This window comes from Lactuca saligna, chromosome 7 (genome assembly GCF_052625555.1).
Source record: "Lactuca saligna cultivar CGN05327 chromosome 7, ASM5262555v1, whole genome shotgun sequence".
Taxonomy (NCBI): domain Eukaryota; kingdom Viridiplantae; phylum Streptophyta; class Magnoliopsida; order Asterales; family Asteraceae; genus Lactuca; species Lactuca saligna.
In genome coordinates, this window is record NC_136423.1 from 65,306,415 (window position 1) to 65,329,318 (window position 22,904).

Here is a 22,904-nt window from a genome sequence, read left to right on the forward strand (position 1 = left end):
AATTAGGGTTTCTGATGAGGTGTTTGTGTGAAATGAAGTTGATGATGATGAAATTAAAGAAGAGGATCTGAAGACGACGAAGAACCAGAACAAATCATCTTCTTTCCGTTACCAGTCGTGCTTTACAGATGAGACCCATGGTCTCTTAATTACAGATGACACATCACACTTAATGACATACCACTAAGTGTGTTGGGATCAAAACCAGACAAATTAAATAATTTTGAACCACAAGCTTAAAAAACAGATTTCAATGGACAACCAACGTTTATGGTTAGTGAGTAAATTGTATTTGTAATAACAATGGTCACCTTTATCCCCAATACTTCACTAGATTCATACATAGCTGTACTGAGTTTGGCTATAAACTCTGATTTAGACTTATATTTTTCTAAAATACCCAAAAAAAAACTAACTGTGACAATAACTCAATTCTCTACGTAAAAAACATAAATACCCTCATTATCACATTGCTTATTCTTGTGGTTTCATTTTATTGCACAATGATCATTTTTACTACATTAAATACGGCCCATCCGCCTAAAAATTAAAATTTATCCCATCCATGGAAGCATTGCATTTGCACTTTACATAACTAATTGCATCAAATACTTGACAAAAAAAAACAAATGTACCAAAGAATCCAAATCATTCATTCCTCTAAAGTCTAAAGCATACCAACATCCAAAATACTACAAGTCATAACAACCAAAGATGCACAAAACCACCATCAAATATATACATATATGCATATACATAGGCAATGCATATATATAATTGTTAAATCAAACCCGTAAAAAACCTGCCAAAAACTTACCCATAAGTAAGTCCTCATCCATGGTCAAACAACACGCTGAATAATCCGGTCCACGTTTGCTGGGTGAGCACAGTAAAGCTTAATACAGTGAGAGAGAGAGAGAGAGAGAGTCAAGGGCAAATTTGTCATTTCCTATATACAAGCACCATTTTAACACTTTAGTTTTCTCCTCCTTGGGTTTGGTCCCAAACATAGAACCTTAAACAACATCATTACATCAACAAACATCATCAAAACAAACCTACGTATATTATATATATATATATTATATAATATTATTATAATACCCTACCCAATCTGTCAATAACTTCTTACCAAAAAAAAAAAAACTTGGGACTTTGCGACCAAATCTGACAAAAATCGTACCTTTACTTGGAATACTACCGAAACTTGACCGGAAAACCACACGTGCTGACCGGAAAACCACCTTTCAAATCGGTTTATACAATTTTTTTTTCAAATAACCGAACTTGCTAATGACAGCTCATGAAGCTCACTAAGCATCCATTCCTCACCCGTCTGCCCACCAAGAACAATTGCCCGCGTCCCCCCCACCACACACGTACTATGCCCCCACGCAAATCTGGGCGGCCGCCCGGGCACGTTCAATATCCGCCATGTCGGCTTCTCCTCTGTGGGGTCCAGAATATAAAGCTGTGAAGCCGAATGAAGCCCCGCCACCGACCCCCCAAACACAAGAATCCGCCCACCGGGCAGACTAACCGCCACATGATCCAACCGGGGAGGCGGCGCTATGCCGCCCGGGTTTCCGGCACCGGGCATTCCGCTTCCGGTCACCGACCTCCAACACGGCTCGTCTTCACTCAAATCCATAGTAAACACATCACTCGAACGAAACCGGAGGGGCCCACTTTTCGCAAGACCACCAAACATCAAGATTTTCCGGCCACCATACACCGATAGAGTGTGACCTAAACGAGAAGGTGGGGTCCACGTCACTGGAATCTCTCTCCAAACCGGTTTCTCCATTGACAAGTCGAGCAAAAAAGTATCGCTTAAAAGCACACCAGAATCCGCACATCCACCCGAAACAATCAGTTTCGTCCCATCGAGGGTGCAGGAGCTATGCCATGATCTCGGAAGCGGAGGAGCCAGCCCTGAAATCTCCCGCCACGTAGGATGCTTCGCGTCCAAATCCAACACGAAAACATCATTCAGCAACCCTTGGGTCCCACACCCCCCGAACACCACCAAATTCGACCCGTTCACACACGAGAGCGTGTGGCCCCACCGCCCAGGTGGCGGTGAGCCGACTTTCACGTGTTGCCACTCGGGTTTACTAGAGTTTAAGTCGAGGACAAAAGTGTCATTCATCGGTTGCATATTGACACCCTCGCCCCCGAAAAGAACCACCCGGTTTCCGACAGCACACGCGCTGAAGTTGCACCGGGAGGGTTCCACCGCCCCGCCAACTGTCACCTTCCGCCATGCAGCCGCCTCGAGGGTGGTCAACTCCCGAGCCAACCGACCCCACCCCAACCTCTTAGCCCCAGGGACAGTTTCTAGAACCCTAGTTGTCTCACTACCCCACGCATTCTGACACACCATTCTCCATAAATCCTCGTTTTTCGCAACCTCATAAAACCTCCTGCAAACGGACCCCACGGAAGCAATATCTCTCGGGGTCAACCGAGAGAGAATCTTTAAAGAAATGACTTCGTCACTTAACTGTAGGATCCCACAGAGTCCACGGGTCGACCCGCGGGTCTGGTCTGGGGTTAACCGGCATGAGAAAAGACTGGACCGAAAGCCGTCGGATGGTTTGATGGTACCTTTTGTGGTGGAGCCTTGGAGTGGGCCCAGGTCGAGGTCGACTTCTGTGAAGAATTGGATACCGATGATGTGGGTGATGACCTCATCATCACCGTATATTGGGGTCATGCGTAATCTGTTCATTAATGGGGTGCCATCTTTTCTGAAATTTAAGAGTTCTCCTTTGAATTCGATTCCATCATCCAGACATCTTCTGATTTCTGAAACTACAGTTGAGTCCACCAGTGGATGCCTTCTTTTTGCATATGGACCTCTGCATTGCAAGAATCGGCTGCAAACAAAACAAATGCACAAATTAGAGGTCAAAAAGACAACTGTGCCCCTATTTTAAGCAATGTAGCAGTTCAAGAAAAGTAACAAAATACCATTAATCCATATAGAGCTGTTTTTTGTGACTTATTCATACAAACAGAACCTTATTTGTGGTAAGTCATTAGGGTTTGTTTTCCCAATTAAACTCATAATTTCCCAAAATACCCCGTGTTGTATCATGTATCTCCACCTCCAAAAAATACTCATTTCACACACTTAATAAACAGAAAAGCTTTATTATCACTTATTTTGGACAGAGCCTGCATTCATACGGATCTCTTTACCCAAACAACACTGATACATAAAGTTTAACAAACAGACCCCAAAATCTATAAATATCATCTAAGAACTAAGAGATCGGTATCTAAACTAGACTTTAAAAGTCTCCAGATTACTATGATCAAGTTGCTGGTCCATAATGCTACAAGCACATGATGTTGGAGGATGCTCCAAAACCAAATCATAGAGAAAACTTGTAGATATATAGTCAAAACTCAAAGCCATTTCTTTGATGGCTTAATGAAGAACATGCCCATTAGTATGAGTATGACCAAGGAAGACCAGATAATCAGGTTACAAACACCTATCTTTAATGAGCAAAGCTAGCCTAAGTAACAGTTGTTAATCTGTTGAGGATTAATGAAATTTGTGACACTATTTGTGAGGAAGCAGACACAAGGTCATGTACTAGACCAAAATAACCTAGAAACTAACTCCCAACTCCTAAGTTACTCGTATTAAAAAGATCATAACAAACCTTTTCCCATGTTGCTAATATAGGGGATTGGAAAAACGTTTGCTGCATCTGGTGCATTGACGATTTAGTATAAGGTGAAGTTGGCACAGAATCTTCATATGGCAAAAATAGAATCCAACTATTGTTCATATCCTATTCTAAGAGTGGGGTAATGAGGTAAAGCAATTCATTTCTTCACTCCCTTGAAAAAAATAATTGTGCATGCCAACAGCAGCAGACAATAAAGAATGTTAGCTTAATGTTGTATATATATTATGCCAAAGTAAACCACCAAAAGAGACCTTATCAACTATAGTAACAATTAAAGCAACAAACAACATTTTTTTAACCATCCATAAAGATCACAAGTGTATAACTAGAGTCCTAAATCCCCTAAACATAAGCAAGCAAAAGCTTGCTGATTCCAAATGCAAAACTAAGAACAATCCTAGTTAGGTTCTGTACAGAAGTATACTCTACTAGATCTAAATACAAGTAATGACGCTTTGAAGATCTTCATAGATGGTTAAATTCGATATAAAGCTTCCTATTTATCAACAAGCATAGCTTTCGGTGCAGAGAACAAGCATGGCTTTTGGTGCAGAGAACATATTCCCACATGTTTCAAAACTAGTTAGAGCATATTTTGGTAAAAACATCAATTATCCAATTAAGATCAAAATCCCTACTAATTAATTTAAACGAGACTGAATAATGGTAACTAGAGCAAGAAAGAACTTTAATTCCATTGATTCCTTACGCAAAAAGACCCAAAACACATTAACCCTCAACAATTACGTAATCAGCATCACGAAAACAAAGGCAATTCACAAGATATTATCTATGAAAGAACTCACCAATTACGACCGAGGACTTCTTCAGCACGATACCCAGTTATGATCTCGAAAACTGAATTCACGTAAATAATGGGACTGTCAGGCTCCAACGCATCCGTAACAACGAACCCACACGGTGCCGGTTGAAGCAGGCTGTCGACGGGGAAAGGCAGCGGACCTCCATCATTCAATAAAAATCCTTCCTCGTCTCCGCTCAGATCAGAACTGCTACTATCCCACTCCATAAATAGCAAGACAGATATTAAGAAACAAACGCTTCACCCCATCAGAAAAGCCTCAAATTGAACAGCAGAAAGAGAATAAGGACGGATGGATAGTCGAGTGAAGAAGAAAAATAACCGAATCCGTGTAAAATCGAGATGAAAGTCCAGCGAATTAGGGTTTTCGGTTTTCCGGATGAAAATTTTGGGGTTTGTGGTATTGTGAACGAGTGGTGTTGAAGACGTTTGGCAAATGAGCTCCTACACCGACTTACCTACATATCGAAGCGAAGCCAAGCTACGGAGTTAGCTTACACTCACTTCACACGTTTCCCTCTTCTTAATTTTTTTTTTTTTCCCTTTTTTATTATGAGAAAGGAAAAAATATAGTATAAAATAGGTTAACTCATCAAAAAAAAAAAAAAACTTAGTTCGACCGAAATTATTATTATTATTATTATTATTATTTAATTATTCAGAAATCGTCTATTTAATTATTTAGAAATTGTCTGCAAAATCAGTTAAACTAGGGTTTGGACCATCCGTCCAATTCTGCGGAAATCTGATATGTCGAAAAACACACTGCGACATGGATAAAATTATGTGGGAGAAATTTTGAGATAACTTTCAACGTAGTTTAAACATTTAAGTGTGTTTAAATCGTAACTTTATTTGTATATTTTTCTGGTTCACATTACAAATGAGTTATTCGTAAAATGGAACGTAAAAGTATAAAATAAGATTTCGAACCAAATACTTATGTATGGAGGAGATAGACAAAAATAAATATTTGAAAGTGTATCTTGAATGTATTAATTTTATGATTTAATACCACAATAAATACCGTAAAATTTTATAACGTTTAAATAAATATAATATTAATAAAAATGAAAACTATAAAAACAATTATGTAAAAGACTAAAAATGTTTAAAATATAATAAGGTATCAAAATCGTAACTTAAAAATATGAATAAATTGAAGGATAAAAACTATTTAATAAAAAAAATATTATGGTAGAAAATGTAAATATGAGATTTTTTATTAACATAAACAAATTTGCTATCTTAATGAAAAATTGAAAATGGCTAATGTCATAAAAACCTTCAAGTTTTCAGTGTTTTATCGGTTTTGCCCAAAGTTTAATTTTATGTCTGTTTTTACCTTAACATTTTCCAAAAAAATATTCGGTTTTACCCTTTTACCGGTGATAACAGGTTACCATTATATTAGCTTCGCAAAAAAACCTTAAGTTTATAGTTTTTTAGGTTTTTACCCTTAAGTTTATATTTTTTTTTACACTTTTACCCTTTGTTTTTTTTTCATATTATATGCATTCATGCAGAAAAATTATAGTTATATATGAAAAAAAATTAATTAAATATTGTATTAACATTTTTTTAATGTTATTTCTTCATATATATATATATATATATATATATATATATATATATATATATATATATATATATATATATATATATATATATATATATATATGGGTAAAGTGAATATACCTAACAATCTTATATAAACTTAGATACCTAACTCTATAATGCTACATCGATTTGTATCATATTTACATTGTAATTGCCTAAGGTTCTTAAACTTCAACCCCATAACTTGATTACTTCCAAAATCTTTGGACTTTCAACAATATCTTTCTTTTATCTCACGTGTTTCTATCGAATACCACTTAATGGGCTTCATATCCTACCGCTACAAATGAAAGGATGTAGGAGAAATATAATGATGAATTTCCAAATTTTTTTTGAAGTAAATTAAGTTTAGGGATGAAGTTTAAGAACATAGTTTGATGAGGTTAGGTACCTAAGCTTATATAAAGTTATTAGGTATATTCAATTTACCCTATATATATATATATATATATATATATATATATATATATATATATATATATATATATATATATATGGGTTTTTTCTTAGATAAACCGTTTAACATGTAAAAAAACACAAATTAATATGTTTTTAGAACTATAAAGACATATTTTTATGCATTTAAAAATATGCATATCAATAAACAAACTTGTTGCATCATAAACATGTTTATATAAGTATATACATATATTTTAGAAGTGTAAATATGTATTTTGATATATGTTTTTTTTAAGTATAAATATATTTTTAGAAGTATATATACAGATTTATATATAAAAATGTAAAAATATGTATTTATAATTCTAAAAATTATATCTATAAAACACGTATTCATAATTCTAAAAATATTATTTATCTTTTTAAATGGTATAACTTTGCAAACACATACACACACAAAAAAAAACATATTATATATATATATATATATATATATATATATATAACATTAAAAAAATATAAATACAATATTTAATTAAACATTTTTTGTATATAAATACGATTTTCTGCATGAATACGTATATTATGAAAAAAAAACACTTAGGGTAAAAGTGTAAAAAAAAATTATAAACTTAAAGGTAAAACGCAAAAAAGGGTAAACTTAAGGGTTCTTTTACGAATTTAATATAATGGTAACGTGGAAAACTTGTTATCATTGGTAAAAAGGGTAAAACCGAACATTTTTTCGAAAATATTATGGTAAAAACAGACATAAATCTCAACTTTTGGCAAAACTGACAAAACTGTGAAAACTTGAGGGTTTTTATGACATTAACCCTAATGAAAATGCATATTCCACATCTTATATTATATTCTATAAAATGTATATCTTAATCTGGACTTAAGTCTTTTTTGGATTGAAATTATTAAAGCAAATAAACAATAATTATGTGAGTGAAATCGTACAGGCGTTGTAGCAGAGATCCCTTTATTAAGCGCACATAAAAGTATAAACATGTTTATGTATGGATAAAACGGCAAAAACTAAGATCTGAAAGTGTATCTTCTTTGGTTAATACCACAAAATATAATTAATTAAGAAGTTATAATAACAAAAGTAATATTAATACAAATGAAAACTAGAAAAAAAAATTATATAATGATGAAAAACGTTACTTTAAAATATAACTAGGTGAGTGACCCTGCTTTGCGGGGTTAGATGTGAGATTTTTTGTTCGGTCTATCTTCATAGACTATTTGTCTATACAAAGCTTTAAAAACTCGAAAGTAGAATGCTTTAAGAGAGAAAAGTGAAAGTAGGATGATATAAAATGCAAATAACTAAACATACATTGCTAGAATATAGATTAAAGTATATAATGGTCATATCTGTTCAACATATACTCCAATGGTTGATGCAGTAATTCTTAGGTCTATGTTGGGTTGCACTAATAAAATATGACATTACAATTTCATAAAAAAATGATATTTCAGTCATATGTATCCAAATACATTCTTGCAAAAAAAAAAATGCAAGCTTAGATTTAAACAAAAATAATTATAATCATCAGTATATTTTTTGTTAAAGTAATTTCTAAATCAACTGATTATAAAAAATACACTTACAACATTCCATCTATTGTCTAGAGACTCATTTATAACCAAATTAGTATGTGCATACACCATAGGAGAACCATAAAATCCCATCAACGTCCATGGCTCTTGATCATCTAAATTATAACAAACAAAACAAAAAAAAAATGAAAATTTTGTTCATAATATTAGCGAAAAATTGAAAAACTGAGGCTTACAAACTCTTCAACACATACCAGTATCAACAATAGTATCTTGTTGAGAGAGGAAAAAAGAGCTCCACCACTTAGGAACAGAAATACTTAAGATAGAAAGGGAAAACTACACAAAAAACCATTACATCATCAACCTTAAACCTAAAAAAAAAATACATGGAAAAATTATTTGTATAAAAGCCATTGGTATATATTTCTTTTTCATTTCAACCGTTAGTAACCTACAAAACCCGATTAGCAAGTTTGATTTGCTTACATGAACATTTTTTTATGATGTGACATCTAATATCCACATAAGCATGTGTTATACTTATGGACACATAAAAACAACAGTTTTTGACACTTTTACACACATATGTGGCCATTTCACTTGCCATGTCAAATGCCAACTCATTGAAAAATGTCCAACTATGAAATTGAACATGGTAGCTGCTTTTTTAGCTCAATAATGGTGCAAATAAAAAACTCATAATGGCTTTTGAGGTAAAATGCTGATAATGTGTAATTTTCCCTAAAACGTTAAAATCTTGTTATTAATAAGTATTAATGTGATTACTCACCAAATGAGAACCGATTAGAAGAGCCCTGTTGCTAGCATTTGGTGGTTGAACTCTACCATGCACATTCCCCAATCCATCCACCCACCTGGAAATGGAAATTGTGGTCTTAGTAGATGTTTCTCAAAATATTGAATTGTTCTCGAAAGACCAAACTAGTAGAAAACAGATTTAATTTAAACATAACAATCAATACAATTACAAACTCCCAAACTCAAATAAATAAAATGCTGGCAGAAACACAAACTGGATTTTAATATCTAGTATCATCATCATCATCCATTGGTGGTCTCTGTACTTCTTGGATGAATATAAATGTAAAACTTAGAAAAAAAAGCATAAAGGTTCTATTCTTAAATAAAATTCCAAAGTAGAAATTGTAAAAAAGAAAAATTCACCATGCCATCTAAAACCAGAAACTTTCCACCTTGTTAGAAAAAAACAAACATCTTTTTCAATAGAATGAAGTCATTAAACAATTAGAGTCTTTCCCAAATTCATCATAAACGAACAAATAAAAAATAATTATTTATATATCTTTTTTAAGCTTTTTTGCTTATAAGGTGTTATTTGAGGATTTGCCAATTATTTATATCACTAATAAAATTAAGAATTACGTGAAGCTTCCGCTCAGTCAATAGAAAAAATATAAGCACTTTGTTATTATTGTAAAAATTATACAAACAAATTGCTATTATTGTTAAAAAATTGTAGTTACATTGTTATGATCTCAGCAAGCTGTAAAAAAATGTAAGTACATTGTTATTATTTGTGAAATGAAACAACCATTAAGCAAGATAAAAATAAGCAAATACCGAAAATAAAAAAGAAAATCCTGAAAAACCGAAACCCAAGTTAAAATGACTAATTTCTTTTTATTCCATGTGCAAAAAAAAATATATAATGTTAATACCTTTCAATAACCTATTGTTCGTGTAACTTAATTGCATTTGGTTGAAAAGTCATATGAAGAAGTCATCTTTTCCTCAGATAAATTCCATCACCTCATAATTATATAACATGAAAAGAAAAATACATTAAAAAAATAAAACAAATCTTTAACAAACCTAAAATCTATAAAAATATAACTCACCTGAGATCATCCGTACTAATCTATCTAGATCAAGAAGATTATCAGAAAACGAATGGTTCAACACACAAAGTTAATTAGTTTTAAAAGAGGCCTGATTAACCAAACATAAATCACAATTCCAAACTGAACATTTCTAAATCAAGTGCATTTGATATGGTAAAGAAAAAGTTCATACCCAATTTGGAAGCTAGTTAAAGGATAGAAGTATCTCCTCATGTAAACCACACTTTAACTCCTAATTGAGCTGACTGAAACTTGTGATTGAATGAATTGAAGTCGATCAAATCGATAAGTTATCACATAAAGCAATGGAAATAAATATTCAATAATGAATTATCCATACCAAAATAACAAATTTATTTCACAAACAAAGTCCTAACTTCATAATTATAATTTTATAAAGACCTAAACAGTAAAGAATTATTAAGACAAACAAATATACCTAAAAATGGAGTCAAGTCACCGGTTACAGTTAATAAGCCTTCTCCCTTTTCAGGGTTTTCCGAATTTAGTTATTTGAATTAGGTTCATATTATAAGCTCTTTGAGCCACTATAGTTCAGACGAAACCCAGTCCGGAAGAAGTAGATGATGATGGAGTGTCGGTGGGTTTGCGGAGGCTACACGATCGGCAAGAGATAGTGTATAATTAGGAAACAATTTTAAATTGGAAATTGACACTCTTGTTGAATACTATAATGAAAAACAAAAAAGATAGAAAATAGTTAAGAGAAGATGAGTGAGTATATTACATAAAATATTCAGGAGTAGTTCTTCATCAGAAGAAAGAGATGAAGTCGTGTATATAGTATAATATAAAAAATTAAATTCAAGGCCACATCCAAACATGTATGAGCTGTAATTTGTACTCAAATCCCATGATTTTATCTAAAAATAATAACCTTTTGTTCGAATCTCAAGCAAAACATATCAACATTGGGGAAAATGAAAGAAAAAGAACATCAATCGATGAAAAGAAAAATAAATGTAACATCAACACTACATAAGTATAAACCCCATATTCAACTCTTAAAAAGCTATATGCCTGGAAAACAGATTGATTTCTACTGACCTGAATGATATTGTGGGTGTTGATGATCGATTTCAGTGAATCGACTGTGGATTCCATAATCGAAAACAAAAAAAGAGAATAAGGCTTAGATTGATAAATTCATCAGGATGTAGCCATCATCGTCGATTGTTGCATTGTCATAAACTCTAACTTCAACAAAATTGAAAAGAGAAGGCATTCATCAGAAAGAAATGTCCAGTAATCCAAAGACTGCAGTCATTGGTGCTCTCTACTATGAAATGAAAACGTGAAAAAAAATCATTGATTAAATGAACAGAAAGGAATCCGAAAACCATATATATGTTAGTACCAACCAACCGACGGAGTCTGTGGTAAAGGCGATGTCACTAGAGATTACGACAGATTAAATCGAAGAAGAAATGTGGAAGCCGGCAGATAGCAAGGATGCTGGAAGTGAGAAAAGGCAATGGAGGTCAGAACGCAAGCAAGGAAACATACCTAGAGCAAGTAGAAATTGGGTCAGTCTGGATCGGTGGTGAAGAAGAAGCACACAAATCCAAATACGATTGGTCCAGGCTGCGGTGACACATCAATACAACACGTACCCAAGACAATCCACACACTGATAATACGCAAGCAAAGAAACAATTTTTTTTAAATCCAACCAATCACAGAAGAACACATACCCACCAAGAATATACAAAATGGCAAAATATGACCCATAAAAAAATGACACAGATTTGCAACCCCACCTATAGCCAAAGGACCAGTTTTGCCAAAAAAATCAGGATGTTCACTATTCCTAAGGATTTTCAAACTTTAATATATATAAGAATAAGGGATAAAAGTTGAAACTTACAAATACCAATAATTTATCTTGAGGTATTAAAACTGCTAGACTAAAAATATTTGAAGGTAGAAAATGTAAATATAGAAAAGTTACTATGTGCAAATTTAAAGTTGTTATTTTCAGAGATCTTTATTAGATATATGGGTAAATGTCATAGTAACCTAACCAACTATTGGGTTTTGGTTTAAAAGGTCTTTAATGTATTTTTTAGTAGTTTAAGTCATTAAACTTATATGTTAGTACCAACATTCTATTTTTCATCCGGTTTTACCAGTTACAAGCACAAATCAATGCTCCCTTTTATTGTAAACCTTTAAAAAAATCGTTAAACATTTAAGTTATTGTTTTCGTGATTGAAATTAGTTGTTGAAACTTTCCTTGCTTTATTCTCAATTTTGATTTGATGTTGTATGATACCACATGTCATCTACCTTTGACCACAAGCTTCACCATCTACTTCCATACATCACAACCACCTGTTAAAAAACCCCTTAACGAAAATACCATCCATCCATCTTATGCCAACATTCAAGCTTCCTTCGACAACCACCTGCTCAATCCGAATCTCCAAAATGAACCACAACCTGCCAAACACCACCATCTTCGATTGAATGTGAGACTTTACAGAACCTTAGAGTAGCTCTCGAAGATCGATTTCCCAACGTTGAATGTTTATCTCAAAAATCATCTATAATCGGGTTTCTTTTGAGGTTTTGGAAGAATAAAATTAGGTTTTTTGAAATTTGAAGTACATTTTGGTGTTGAATCTTGTTGATGTCTAATGAGGTTTGAGTTAGACTCGAAAAACGATGTTTCAATCAAAAGTAAGATACTTTTAGCTAATGAATCTCTATTGTGTCATCCTCATTAAATCATCCACCATGTACCACAAAGCTTTCACTGGTGATCTATTTTGATGAGGTAATGGCCTCAATTGAATCCTTTTATGTCACATGTAGATCAACGCCTCCATGTGATTGGCGATTTCTAGAGCGACGCGTTCAGATGAAAGATCGAGACAATCTAGAAAACACTCGAGTGACAATTGTTCTAATGTTGTATAACGATATATAACTTCTCCTAAACAAGCTCTACCATTCTAAAAAAACCGGATGAAATTTCTGATGGGTTTTAGTCATAAGACATCCTATGTGCTCATACAAACCCTAATGATTGGATCTAGGTTTCTCTATTGTACATGCTTTGAATCCAAGACTATAAACCCTAATTCTAGCATTTAAGTAATCATATTAACATAAGAATGGGTTTAAGACATTACCTTGATTGTTATGTAGCAATAACAATCCCAAATTTGCTTGTATTGACTTTGGAAGGCTTAGAGTCACAAGTGTCACTCCTCTAATGGCTTACAAACACCAAGAGCAAGTGGAGAAGGTATAAAGAGAGAGGAGAGAGGTAGGAATTCGTCCTTAGGACTTCTTGGGAAGGCTTAGACGAAATCATGAGTCTTAGGGGGTTTATATAGGTGTAAAGATTTGGGTTTTAGTCCTTATCCTTATCTAGTTGCTTGCCCACCAAGTAACCATAAGTTAAGTCTTAGAAACCCTTATCCTAGTCGAATTCTAAGGCATTATCTCCTTAAATTCGTTCACCCTATATTTAAGATAATCCTTACCTTATTTTGTAACTATCACAAAATTACAAATCAGCCCCTCTAGTTTAATTAATTACACTTGATCACAAAATTAATTCCTAATTAATTATTGACCAATATTAATTAAAAAAATATGATTTCTCATTTAATATATTATTCTTATAACATATTAATAAATCATAATAACCTCTCTCTCTTTATTTATTTCTCCAATCAAGTTGCTTTGGTGAAGGCAACCCAAAAGGACCATGCACCATCGCGTCAAGTACATACCAAAATAGTTATGGACTTAGACACTAATCCAACAATTTCCCCACTGATACCTTCGGGATATGGGGATGTAACCGGTAAAACCAGATAAAAAATAGATTCTTTGTATAATTAACAGGTCACATATAAGTTTAATGACCAGAACTACTAAAAAAATAAATTAGGGACCTTTTAAACCAAAACTCAATAGTTGGTTGGCTTAAGATGATATTTACCCTTGATATATTGTCTTAAAGACTTTACAATTTAATTATGATTTGAAATGAAGCATAATATTCATAATATTCTCTCCCTTAATTATAACAAAACAACTTAACATTTATGCTCCCACTATCATGAAGCATAATATTCTCTCCCTTAATTATAACAAAACAACTTTACAACCCTTATGACTTTGCAATGTATAACTCTTGTTTTCTATAATTAATATTGCCAACTTGCAATACGTGCCTTAATAATCATACAATCTTAACATTTATGCTCCCACTATTATGATGATTATTATAAAACATAACACTTATGCTCCCACTAGCTTCGACATGTATTCATAAACATCTTAACTTTCAGAAAACAATACCTATTGAATTTCTTAAGTCCATGTTTCTAATACTTAATGCTTTGATAATCTTTTATCAAGGCCTCTTAAGCTTATACACCTTTGCTTTAGATAGTTCATACGTGTGTCTAAACTATTAAGACTAATTGCCAAACCTCACAATTCAAATCATGGAAAGGGATACCATAACCATAATTGAATTTGAGAATGCAACTTTACAATCACTATCTTCTTAAAATCTTTCTTAGTGAAAGCATTTCTTCACAATCATTTTCATGAAGGAGGAAATCTTATGACACTTAGATTTTAATGGTGTATATGTTCCTATCCATGTGAATTTGTTAAAAAAAAAAGTTTATGACAAATTCAAACTCATATGGACCGAACTTTCTTAATCTTGATTTCTTGCCTTATGGTAGCACAGCTGCCCACCACGTCTTCCAAGTAGTTAAGCAGCTCACCTTTTCCTATCAATGTACCTTTCATTGATTAAGGTGCCTTGCCTTTTATGCGTTCAAAATGAGAACTCATAGGACTCACATGCATAATTAACTCAATTGGAACATCACATAATCAAAATATTATCAACACGATAGTTTGTAAACCTCAACTCGTGTGCTAGTGATGATCGATAAGGTTTATTTGATTTGTTCTTGAAACCTTTCAAGACCATTAAGGCTCCCACTGACTCCTTGACATATAAGATTCTTTTGTCAATAACCATTTCTTGACAAACAAATATTCAAAAGTTAGTGTAGTTTTTATCAAAACACTTCATAAATTGGTCCTAGTCGGTCTTTGTCTTATTCAAGACATCACAACTTTCCACATTTGATGAATGTTATAAACCTTTAATACTTTTCACTCATTGTCACAATCTTAACTTTAAGACTTGTTATTGGAACGAATTATGATTGACTTTTGATTTAACCATTTCTTCAATTCTTGATTCCTCTTCTTAAACATACAATTGTACTAAGACTTACTTAGAGGATCAATTGAGATATGGTTCTTAATCATAAAGACCTATCATAAAGCATAAAAGGTACTCTCCCTTCTTCTTAGAATGGAGAAACTTTTATCTTTCTGCCTACTTGATTCTTCTTATTCGTTTTGCTATTGATTTAAACCTTTTTAATCAATTCCGAATTACACTTAATTTTATAAGTATAATCATATTTACTAAACCTTTAGTAAATCATGACAAATATCTTTGTTATTCTTGTGGTGAACTTTGATCAACACACAACTTTGTGTGCTCGATCTCCTAGTCCTTTCACTTGACACTTTGTCAACGAATTAGTCTAATTTCCAAATATGAAATTTCTCATTCATCATGCAACCAAGTTGCGTGATTCCAAATTTCTGTCCAATTGAAATTTGGGTGATGAGAAACTCTCCCTATTTGGTAAATTCTTAACATTTCCATAAATAACATAACTAAGAATCATATCCATTCGTTGTAGAAATATGCAAACATCAATTTTCATAACGATTTCATTGCAAGGAAGTAAACAAATAAATAAATAAGTCAGAATTTATTTTATTTATAAAAGCAGCGGAAAAACATTTGTCCTTACAATGCAAAATCTATTGAAAACTATGTAAAAGGAAAATTTCTATCATAACTATCTAAGCTCAAAATCCAATCTTCAAGTCCATGCGATCGAGATCCATCTCTTGTGATTAGATTCATCTTGCTCTCTTATCAAGCCTCCTTTCTTTTCACCGATCCTGCAAAACATTCAAATGCAATCTTATCACATCATGTATTAAGAATCAATGCATAGGAACTTAACGGAGTTAGATAGTGGATTTTACCTGAAGCGTAGTCATACTTTTGACTCTCCCATCTCTTAGATCTCTTAGGTAAATAAGGCAACTTCGTCTCCAATACCCCTTCTCTTGGCAATAAAAGCAAATTGACTCTTTCGGAACAACACATGGAACTACTTCAGACATCGCCTTTCTCTTATGATCAAACTTTTCGATCATTGCATGTCTTTCATTGCCATTGTCTATATCCATAGAGGTCTTGAAGGCATTCACCAATCAACTTTGCTTTTCTATTGCGCCAAACCATTGCTGATTCAGCATCAATAAGCATATAGGTGAGATCAATAAGGGTCACGTCGTGGTTCATCATATAGTACTCTCTTACGAACTCACTATACGAGTTAGGAAGTGACTGAAGAACCCAATCAATAGCCATCTCTTCACCGACAACGGATCCCATCATTCTCAACCTATCAATGTGTGAATTCATCCCTAAGACGTGTGCACACACCGACTTTCCTTCTTTATGTTTACTTGCCAAAAGGGCTTGAGTGATATTGAACCTTTCAATTTTACAATCTTGTGGGTTAGGGAGAATAATTGGAGGAGGAGGAGGAAGTGAAGCATGATTTCTTGTTCCTCGATCGAATCGTGGAATATCATCTTCATGTGGAATGCTTGTTCCACGGGATTTGGGAAGACCATAGTTGTCGAACTTTGACATCTACAAAACGGGAGAAACAAATTCAAGTTAGTTGATTGATTGATTGAGTCCTTAGTGAATCACCCAAATGAGATACTAAGGCTAGGACCCAACACAATACGCTACAACCTAGAAAAGGGATGCCGTAATCTAGTTGCCGAATATTTGAAGGTAAGTGAATGACGATTCACTAATTTCCACCATGAAAAACGAAAAAGAAATTTAAGTTTTAAATCTATGAAAACTCCTAGAACCTTTGAGATTCATTGAACATTTCAATGGCATGTTTAAATCTCGATATGCCCCTCTTGTTTGTGACTGGGATGCCGAGGATCACAAAGCGGGTGTGAATAACCATGCAAAGTTACATGGTGCCCTCACATGTTACAGTCACCTATTCGATGTGCCAGTAAACCACACACGCTCCACCGAACTATGACAAACATTGAGTCACCCTTTGCTACCTTTGCTTAGAACCATTTAGTGTGCCAGTAAACCACACACGCTCCACTAATGTCTTCGCAAGGGCACAAAGTGTAATTTCATGGAATTGCATCAATTCACGTTTGCCTAAGTAACTAAGATTGGGAATTTGCAAAACATTTAGTTACTTTGTATTTCATTATACTTATAATGGAAGGTTTCGTCCTATCCTACCCGTTCGGCTAACGACCCTCCACTAGTCAAGAGTGCGGTGGGTAAGAGTGGATACCCATTCAATCGCCATATTATAGGCAATTTCCTTAAACACCCCTTATAGACCAGCTTCGTGAATGAGGCCTACTAACGGTAAGACTGACTTTTTACTCATACATATATATAATGTTAGAGTTTTAATGTTATATATAGTATAGGGTGCATTTTACACTTTTAAAATATTAGGTGATCAAATTTAACAATTATACTTTTAATTCAATTAAATTGTAAACCTAAACTTTTATGGATTTATTAAATCTCTTTTAATTATACACCTTAATCAATTAATAAAACCATAAGGGAGTGATTTGAACTTTTCAAAACATTACTAGGGTTTTAGAATTTAACATTCCTAATCAACTTTTAATCAACTTTTAAATTCCAAAACTTGAGGGCAAGTTTTGAAACCTTTTTCAAAACATTAGGGTTTTAACTATTTAAATTTCAAAACTTCAAAACTTTTAGGTTCAAATTTAAACTATAAAACCTAAAGGGAAAAATATGAAACTTTTCATAACAACAAGGATCAAATAACAAATAATTTTAAATTAACATTTAATCACATAATTATCCATATTTGATTTATTTAATGATTTCTTGCAAAACAATTTATCAATTTACTCAAAATAATTAATCAATTATCTTATAAGGAAACAATTATCTTATTAATTGATAAATATCTTCATTTAGATAAAAAAATATAGTCAAATATATCATATAATCGGATTAATATTTATCTAACATGATAAGGTAACTATCCATATGCAAAAACAACAAGAAATCCCGAGATAAGCACTATCTGACGAGTTGACTCGTCGAGTCAAGCCTGGACTCGTCGAGTCACCCTGGACTCGGCGAGTTCAACTATGGACTCGGCGAGTCCAGCCTCTAGAACACAAAAAATCAAATTTTTTAGATATACAATGCATCAATACAATTGAAACCATCCTAGGCTCTGATACCACTGATGGGTTTTAGTCATAAGACATGCTATGTGCTCATACAAACCCTAATGATTGGATCTAGGTTTCTCTATTGTATATGCTTTGAATCCAAGACTATAAACCCTAATTCTAGCATTCAAGTAATCATATTAACATAAGAATGGGTTTAAAACATTACTTTTATTGTTATGTAGCAATAAGAATCCCAAATCTGGTTGTATTGACTTTGGAAGGCTTAGAGTCACAAGTGTCACTCCTCTAATGGCTTACAGACACCAAGAGCAAGTGGAGAAGGTATAAAGAGAGATGAGAGAGGTAGGAATTCATCCTTAGGAATTCTTGGGAAGGCTTAGACGAAATCATGAATCTTAGGGGGTTTATATAGGTGTAAAGATTAGGGTTTTAGTCCTTATCCTTATCTAGTTGCTTGCCCACCAAGTAACCATAAGATAAGTCTTAGAAACCCTTATCCTAGTCGAATTCTAAGGCATTATCTCCTTAAATTCGTTCACCCTACATTTAAGATAATCCTTACCTTATTTTGTAACTATCACATAATTACAAATCAGCCCCTCTAGTTTAATTAATTACACTTGATCACAAAATTAATTCCTAATTAATTATTGACCAATATTAATTAAACACATATGATTTCTCCTTTAATATATTATTCTTATAACATATTAATAAATCATAATAACCTCTCTCTCTTTATTTATTTCTCCAATCAAGTTGCTTTGGTGAAGGCAACCCAAAAGGACCATGCACCATCGCGTCAAGTACATACCAAAATAGTTATGGACTTAGACACTAATTCAACAATTTCCCCACTGATACCTTCGGGATAAGGGGATGTAACCGGTAAAACCAGATAAAAAATAGATTCTTTGTATAATTAACAGGTCACAGAAAAGTTTAATGACCATAACTACTAAAAAAATAAATTAGGGACCTTTTATACCAAAACTCAATAGTTGGTTGGCTTAAGATGATATTTACCCTTGATATATTGTCTTAAAGACTTTACAATTTAATTATGATTTGGAATTAGCATTTTTAATTTTGTAAACAAAATGAAATGGATTTGTGAATAAAGTGAAGAAAGAGAACATCAGTTGATGACTATCTAATTGTAACGCTCTGTTCTGAATCGTTACCCATTTGGGTGTGGGTGATGAAATGTAGATGATCTGGGCATTCAGATTGGTTTTGGTGCCAGGGGGTATTTTGGTAAATTGGCAGCGAGCCTTTATAGGAATTGCATTTTGTGTTCTGGAAACTTTATGACAAGTATGAGTTGATAAAAGTGTAAAGCTTCTTGATACCTTTTCATGGATATAAGGATGGTAAGAATCGGAGTTGTATCAAAGAAGTTATGACTTCAAAATAATTTAGGGTTTGAGGGAAAACCCTAGTATGCAGGACGTACCAAGGCAGTACGTGGGGCGTACTGATGCAAAGGGTTCTACGTTGTGCATAAGGGAATGTACGCTTAGCATACTACGAGGATGGGATCGGGGTGAGAGACCTCATGTACTAGGCGTACGAGGGTGAGTAAGAAACCCTAATATTTCGTGTTGTACCCTATATAAGCTTTATGTTAGCCTCTTTTGTTCATTTCTAAGCCAACCTCCATACCCTAAACTGTTGGGGTTTGAGCATTCTAACACTCCTAAGTGTACATGCAACCCTAAATACCTTGGATCTATGTTTTCTCTATTATACATGCAAATACGAACATCCAAGGTATTATCCTAATCTAGCATACAAAACTACCAATATAACAAGATAGAATACATACCTCTTTGATGTAGAATGTCTTTATGAAGCTTGAGTGCCTAGTGCCCCAAGTGTGACACCTCAAATGGTTCACACAACACCAAATACACTTGGAATAACTTGAGAGAATTCTACACTTCATGAAATCGGCTAGCCCTCTCTAGAATCATACTAGTGGCCGATTTTGATCAAGAATAAGATGCTTATATAGTTATACAATTAGGGTAAACCCTAATTGTCATGACTTTCCATTTCCTTGGATCCATGGGTTCAAATATACCATGGAGCATCCATGGAGCATCATATGGGTTTTGGCCCAACTAGATAATCCATGGAGCATTAGCCCACTATATAAGTATGGATGATTTGCACAATCAACCCATATATTTAATTAGTCTTCTTTTGATCACTTAATTAATCCTAGATTAATTCTTGATCAATACTAATTAAATAATCTTATTATTCTTATTATTAATATACTAGAACTTATAATATATTAATAACCATAAGTGTCTTCTTTCTCTCATTATAGTCTATCCAAGTGCATGATGCCATGCAACCCAAATGGACCATGTCGGGTCGGGTCAAGTCTTACCAATTATAGTTATGGACTTAGACATTAATCCAACAGTCTCCCACTTGGATAAGTCTAAAACTATTATTGCGTATGACTTCAGGAACCAACTAGCAATCGTAGCTCTCAAAAGCTTCTGTCGAACTCTGACCTTGTCGATAAACGTTGACCTTTGTCAATGACTTGTCCATTAGATAAGGGATCATATATTCCTCCATTCTAGATATCATATGGACTGAGACATGGATTATAATCATTCTCTCTGTCCATTTGTTTTTTCCCGATTTCCGATTTATGACGACTGACTAATTGAACAAATCAAATCAGTCCTGGCCCGGCCGATCACTTCCATTTGTCATCATCAAATCATCAAGGGGCCCACAGATATCGCTTTTATCCCGAAGGTAAAAGGAATGGATAAACTTCGACTCATATGGCTTGTTCTACTACTTGTTGAATCATACACAAAGGCACGTTTTATAGCACCGAGTTACCAAATGCGGTTTCGTGCAATCAATGTACAACCAACTCATAGTAACAACTCATATCTCTAGGTTTGAAGAATATAAGATATTATCGTCTCATGATCACTCGTGATAAAATCCATGAAGTGATTCCAATGAGCGCGGGTTGAATCCAATACTCATAACTTATGAGCACTCATGAGTGTTGTAGCCCTTTGTCCAATACCTTAGACCTCTACAATCCAACCCATGACAGTCTTAATTCATATCTACTTCCAACATATGACCGACTGTGGATGGTTTGAATAACTTAGTCATTCCGGAAGAATAACCTAGTTTATTCGGGAAGTCAAAACATGCAAAGTGAAACACAATAATAATTGAATTCAATATGGTATCAAAACCTATGAACATAAATAAAACACCTTTTATTTATCACCATATGATTGCACATTATTCATTGTATATTGTTTCAGCTATCAACTTTATTCTTGAATTTAAAACAATAGTTGTCCCATGCTCCAAGCATGTACACTATGTTTTTCTAAACACTAGTCATGCCACACACCAAGTATTTGTCTGTGATCTTTACTTTGTGAACTAGATCAATTGAACATAACTTCAATGATTCTCTTTTCACACTCCCAAATCCTTACTGTAAATGCAAGAATTCCAAATTCATGCCATTTACTGAAATCTGTTAGATTCTAAACTTATATGCATTGATCCTCTTGTAATGATTATGCACAAAGTCAGAAATACTTGACAACAACCATTACAGAGCATTCCAAAGGAGATCAGCTCCTTTGAAACATCCTTCTTGCATTAAGTTTCCTAATCTTAAACAGATTGAAAATTCTAACTTTGAAACATTTCCAGATTCCATTTTGACTATCACTTCTGAACAAGAGTTGCCTCCTTACAGATTATGTCAATATGGTCCTTCTAGAATTATCACTATACTTCCAACTGTCCTTGAGCAACCAATCTTTGGTAAACCTTAGATTGTCCTCGACAATTGTGTAATCCTTTTAGTCAAATCCAGTTCTAAACCTTTTCCCTTCTTAATGCCCCAGGCATTTGGAAACTTTTAGAACGGATAACTATAGCACATGTAACCGATCCTATATCCGAAGCATATGGGACACGATTCATGATGTCTCACATAAAGACTAAACCAGTCTTTTGCTATAACATTTCCATTTCTATTTGCCAAGTTCTCATAATTCAGATTATGAAAAGGGATGCCGTAATCATAATCGAATTTTAGAACACAAATAATGGACCCATATACAGAATTTCCTTATGTTGAGTCATTCCAACATGGAATTCATATATATTTCCTTGACTAAATGATTAAAACCTCACGATCTAAGCTTATAGATTTGAGATGAAGTATAATTTCCTCTCCCTTAATTATAGCAAAACAACTTTTTCCCAATTGAAACCTTTTGTTTTCTATAATTAACATTGCTAACTTGCAATCTTTATCATAATTATCATGCTCCCACTAACATGATGATTATTAGCATAACACTTATGCTCCCACTAGCTTTGACATGTACTCAGAAAGCTCGACTTCTAGAAATCAATACTTTATTGACTTTCTTACCAAAGTTCAGATTTCTGATAATA

At 33.6% G+C, this 22,904-nt stretch overlaps 1 protein-coding gene across 3 annotated transcripts; it reads right to left on the minus strand.

The window, feature by feature from the left end:
* Positions 1-586: 586 nt before the first annotated feature.
* LOC145004309 (adagio protein 1-like) lies at positions 587-5,016 on the minus strand. Of its 3 annotated transcripts, none has more exons than XR_013662345.1 (3): positions 4,517-5,016; positions 1,184-2,882; positions 587-949 (listed from the first exon to the last, which is right to left on the minus strand). XR_013662345.1 is itself a non-coding variant. In XM_078963198.1 (2 exons), exons 1-2 carry the CDS (start codon positions 4,738-4,740, stop codon positions 1,274-1,276), a joined length of 1,833 nt encoding a protein of 610 aa, XP_078819324.1. In that variant the 5' UTR covers positions 4,741-5,016; the 3' UTR covers positions 966-1,273. The 3 variants fall into 3 exon arrangements, 1 of the variants encoding a protein (XP_078819324.1); XR_013662346.1 differs by having other exon boundaries at positions 587-1,015; XM_078963198.1 differs by lacking the exon at positions 587-949 and having other exon boundaries at positions 966-2,882.
* Positions 5,017-22,904: the final 17,888 nt, after the last annotated feature.

What these genes read in the sequence shown, in the direction of transcription:
- LOC145004309 (XM_078963198.1), bottom strand. Translation starts at nt 4,740, where the DNA reads ATGGAGTGGGATAGTAGCAGTTCTGATCTGAGCGGAGACGAGGAAGGA. An exon ending in GAAGTCCTCGGTCGTAATTG is followed by an intron (nt 2,883 to 4,516) that starts GTGAGTTCTTTC and finishes TTTTGTTTGCAG; the next exon opens with CCGATTCTTGCAATGCAGAG.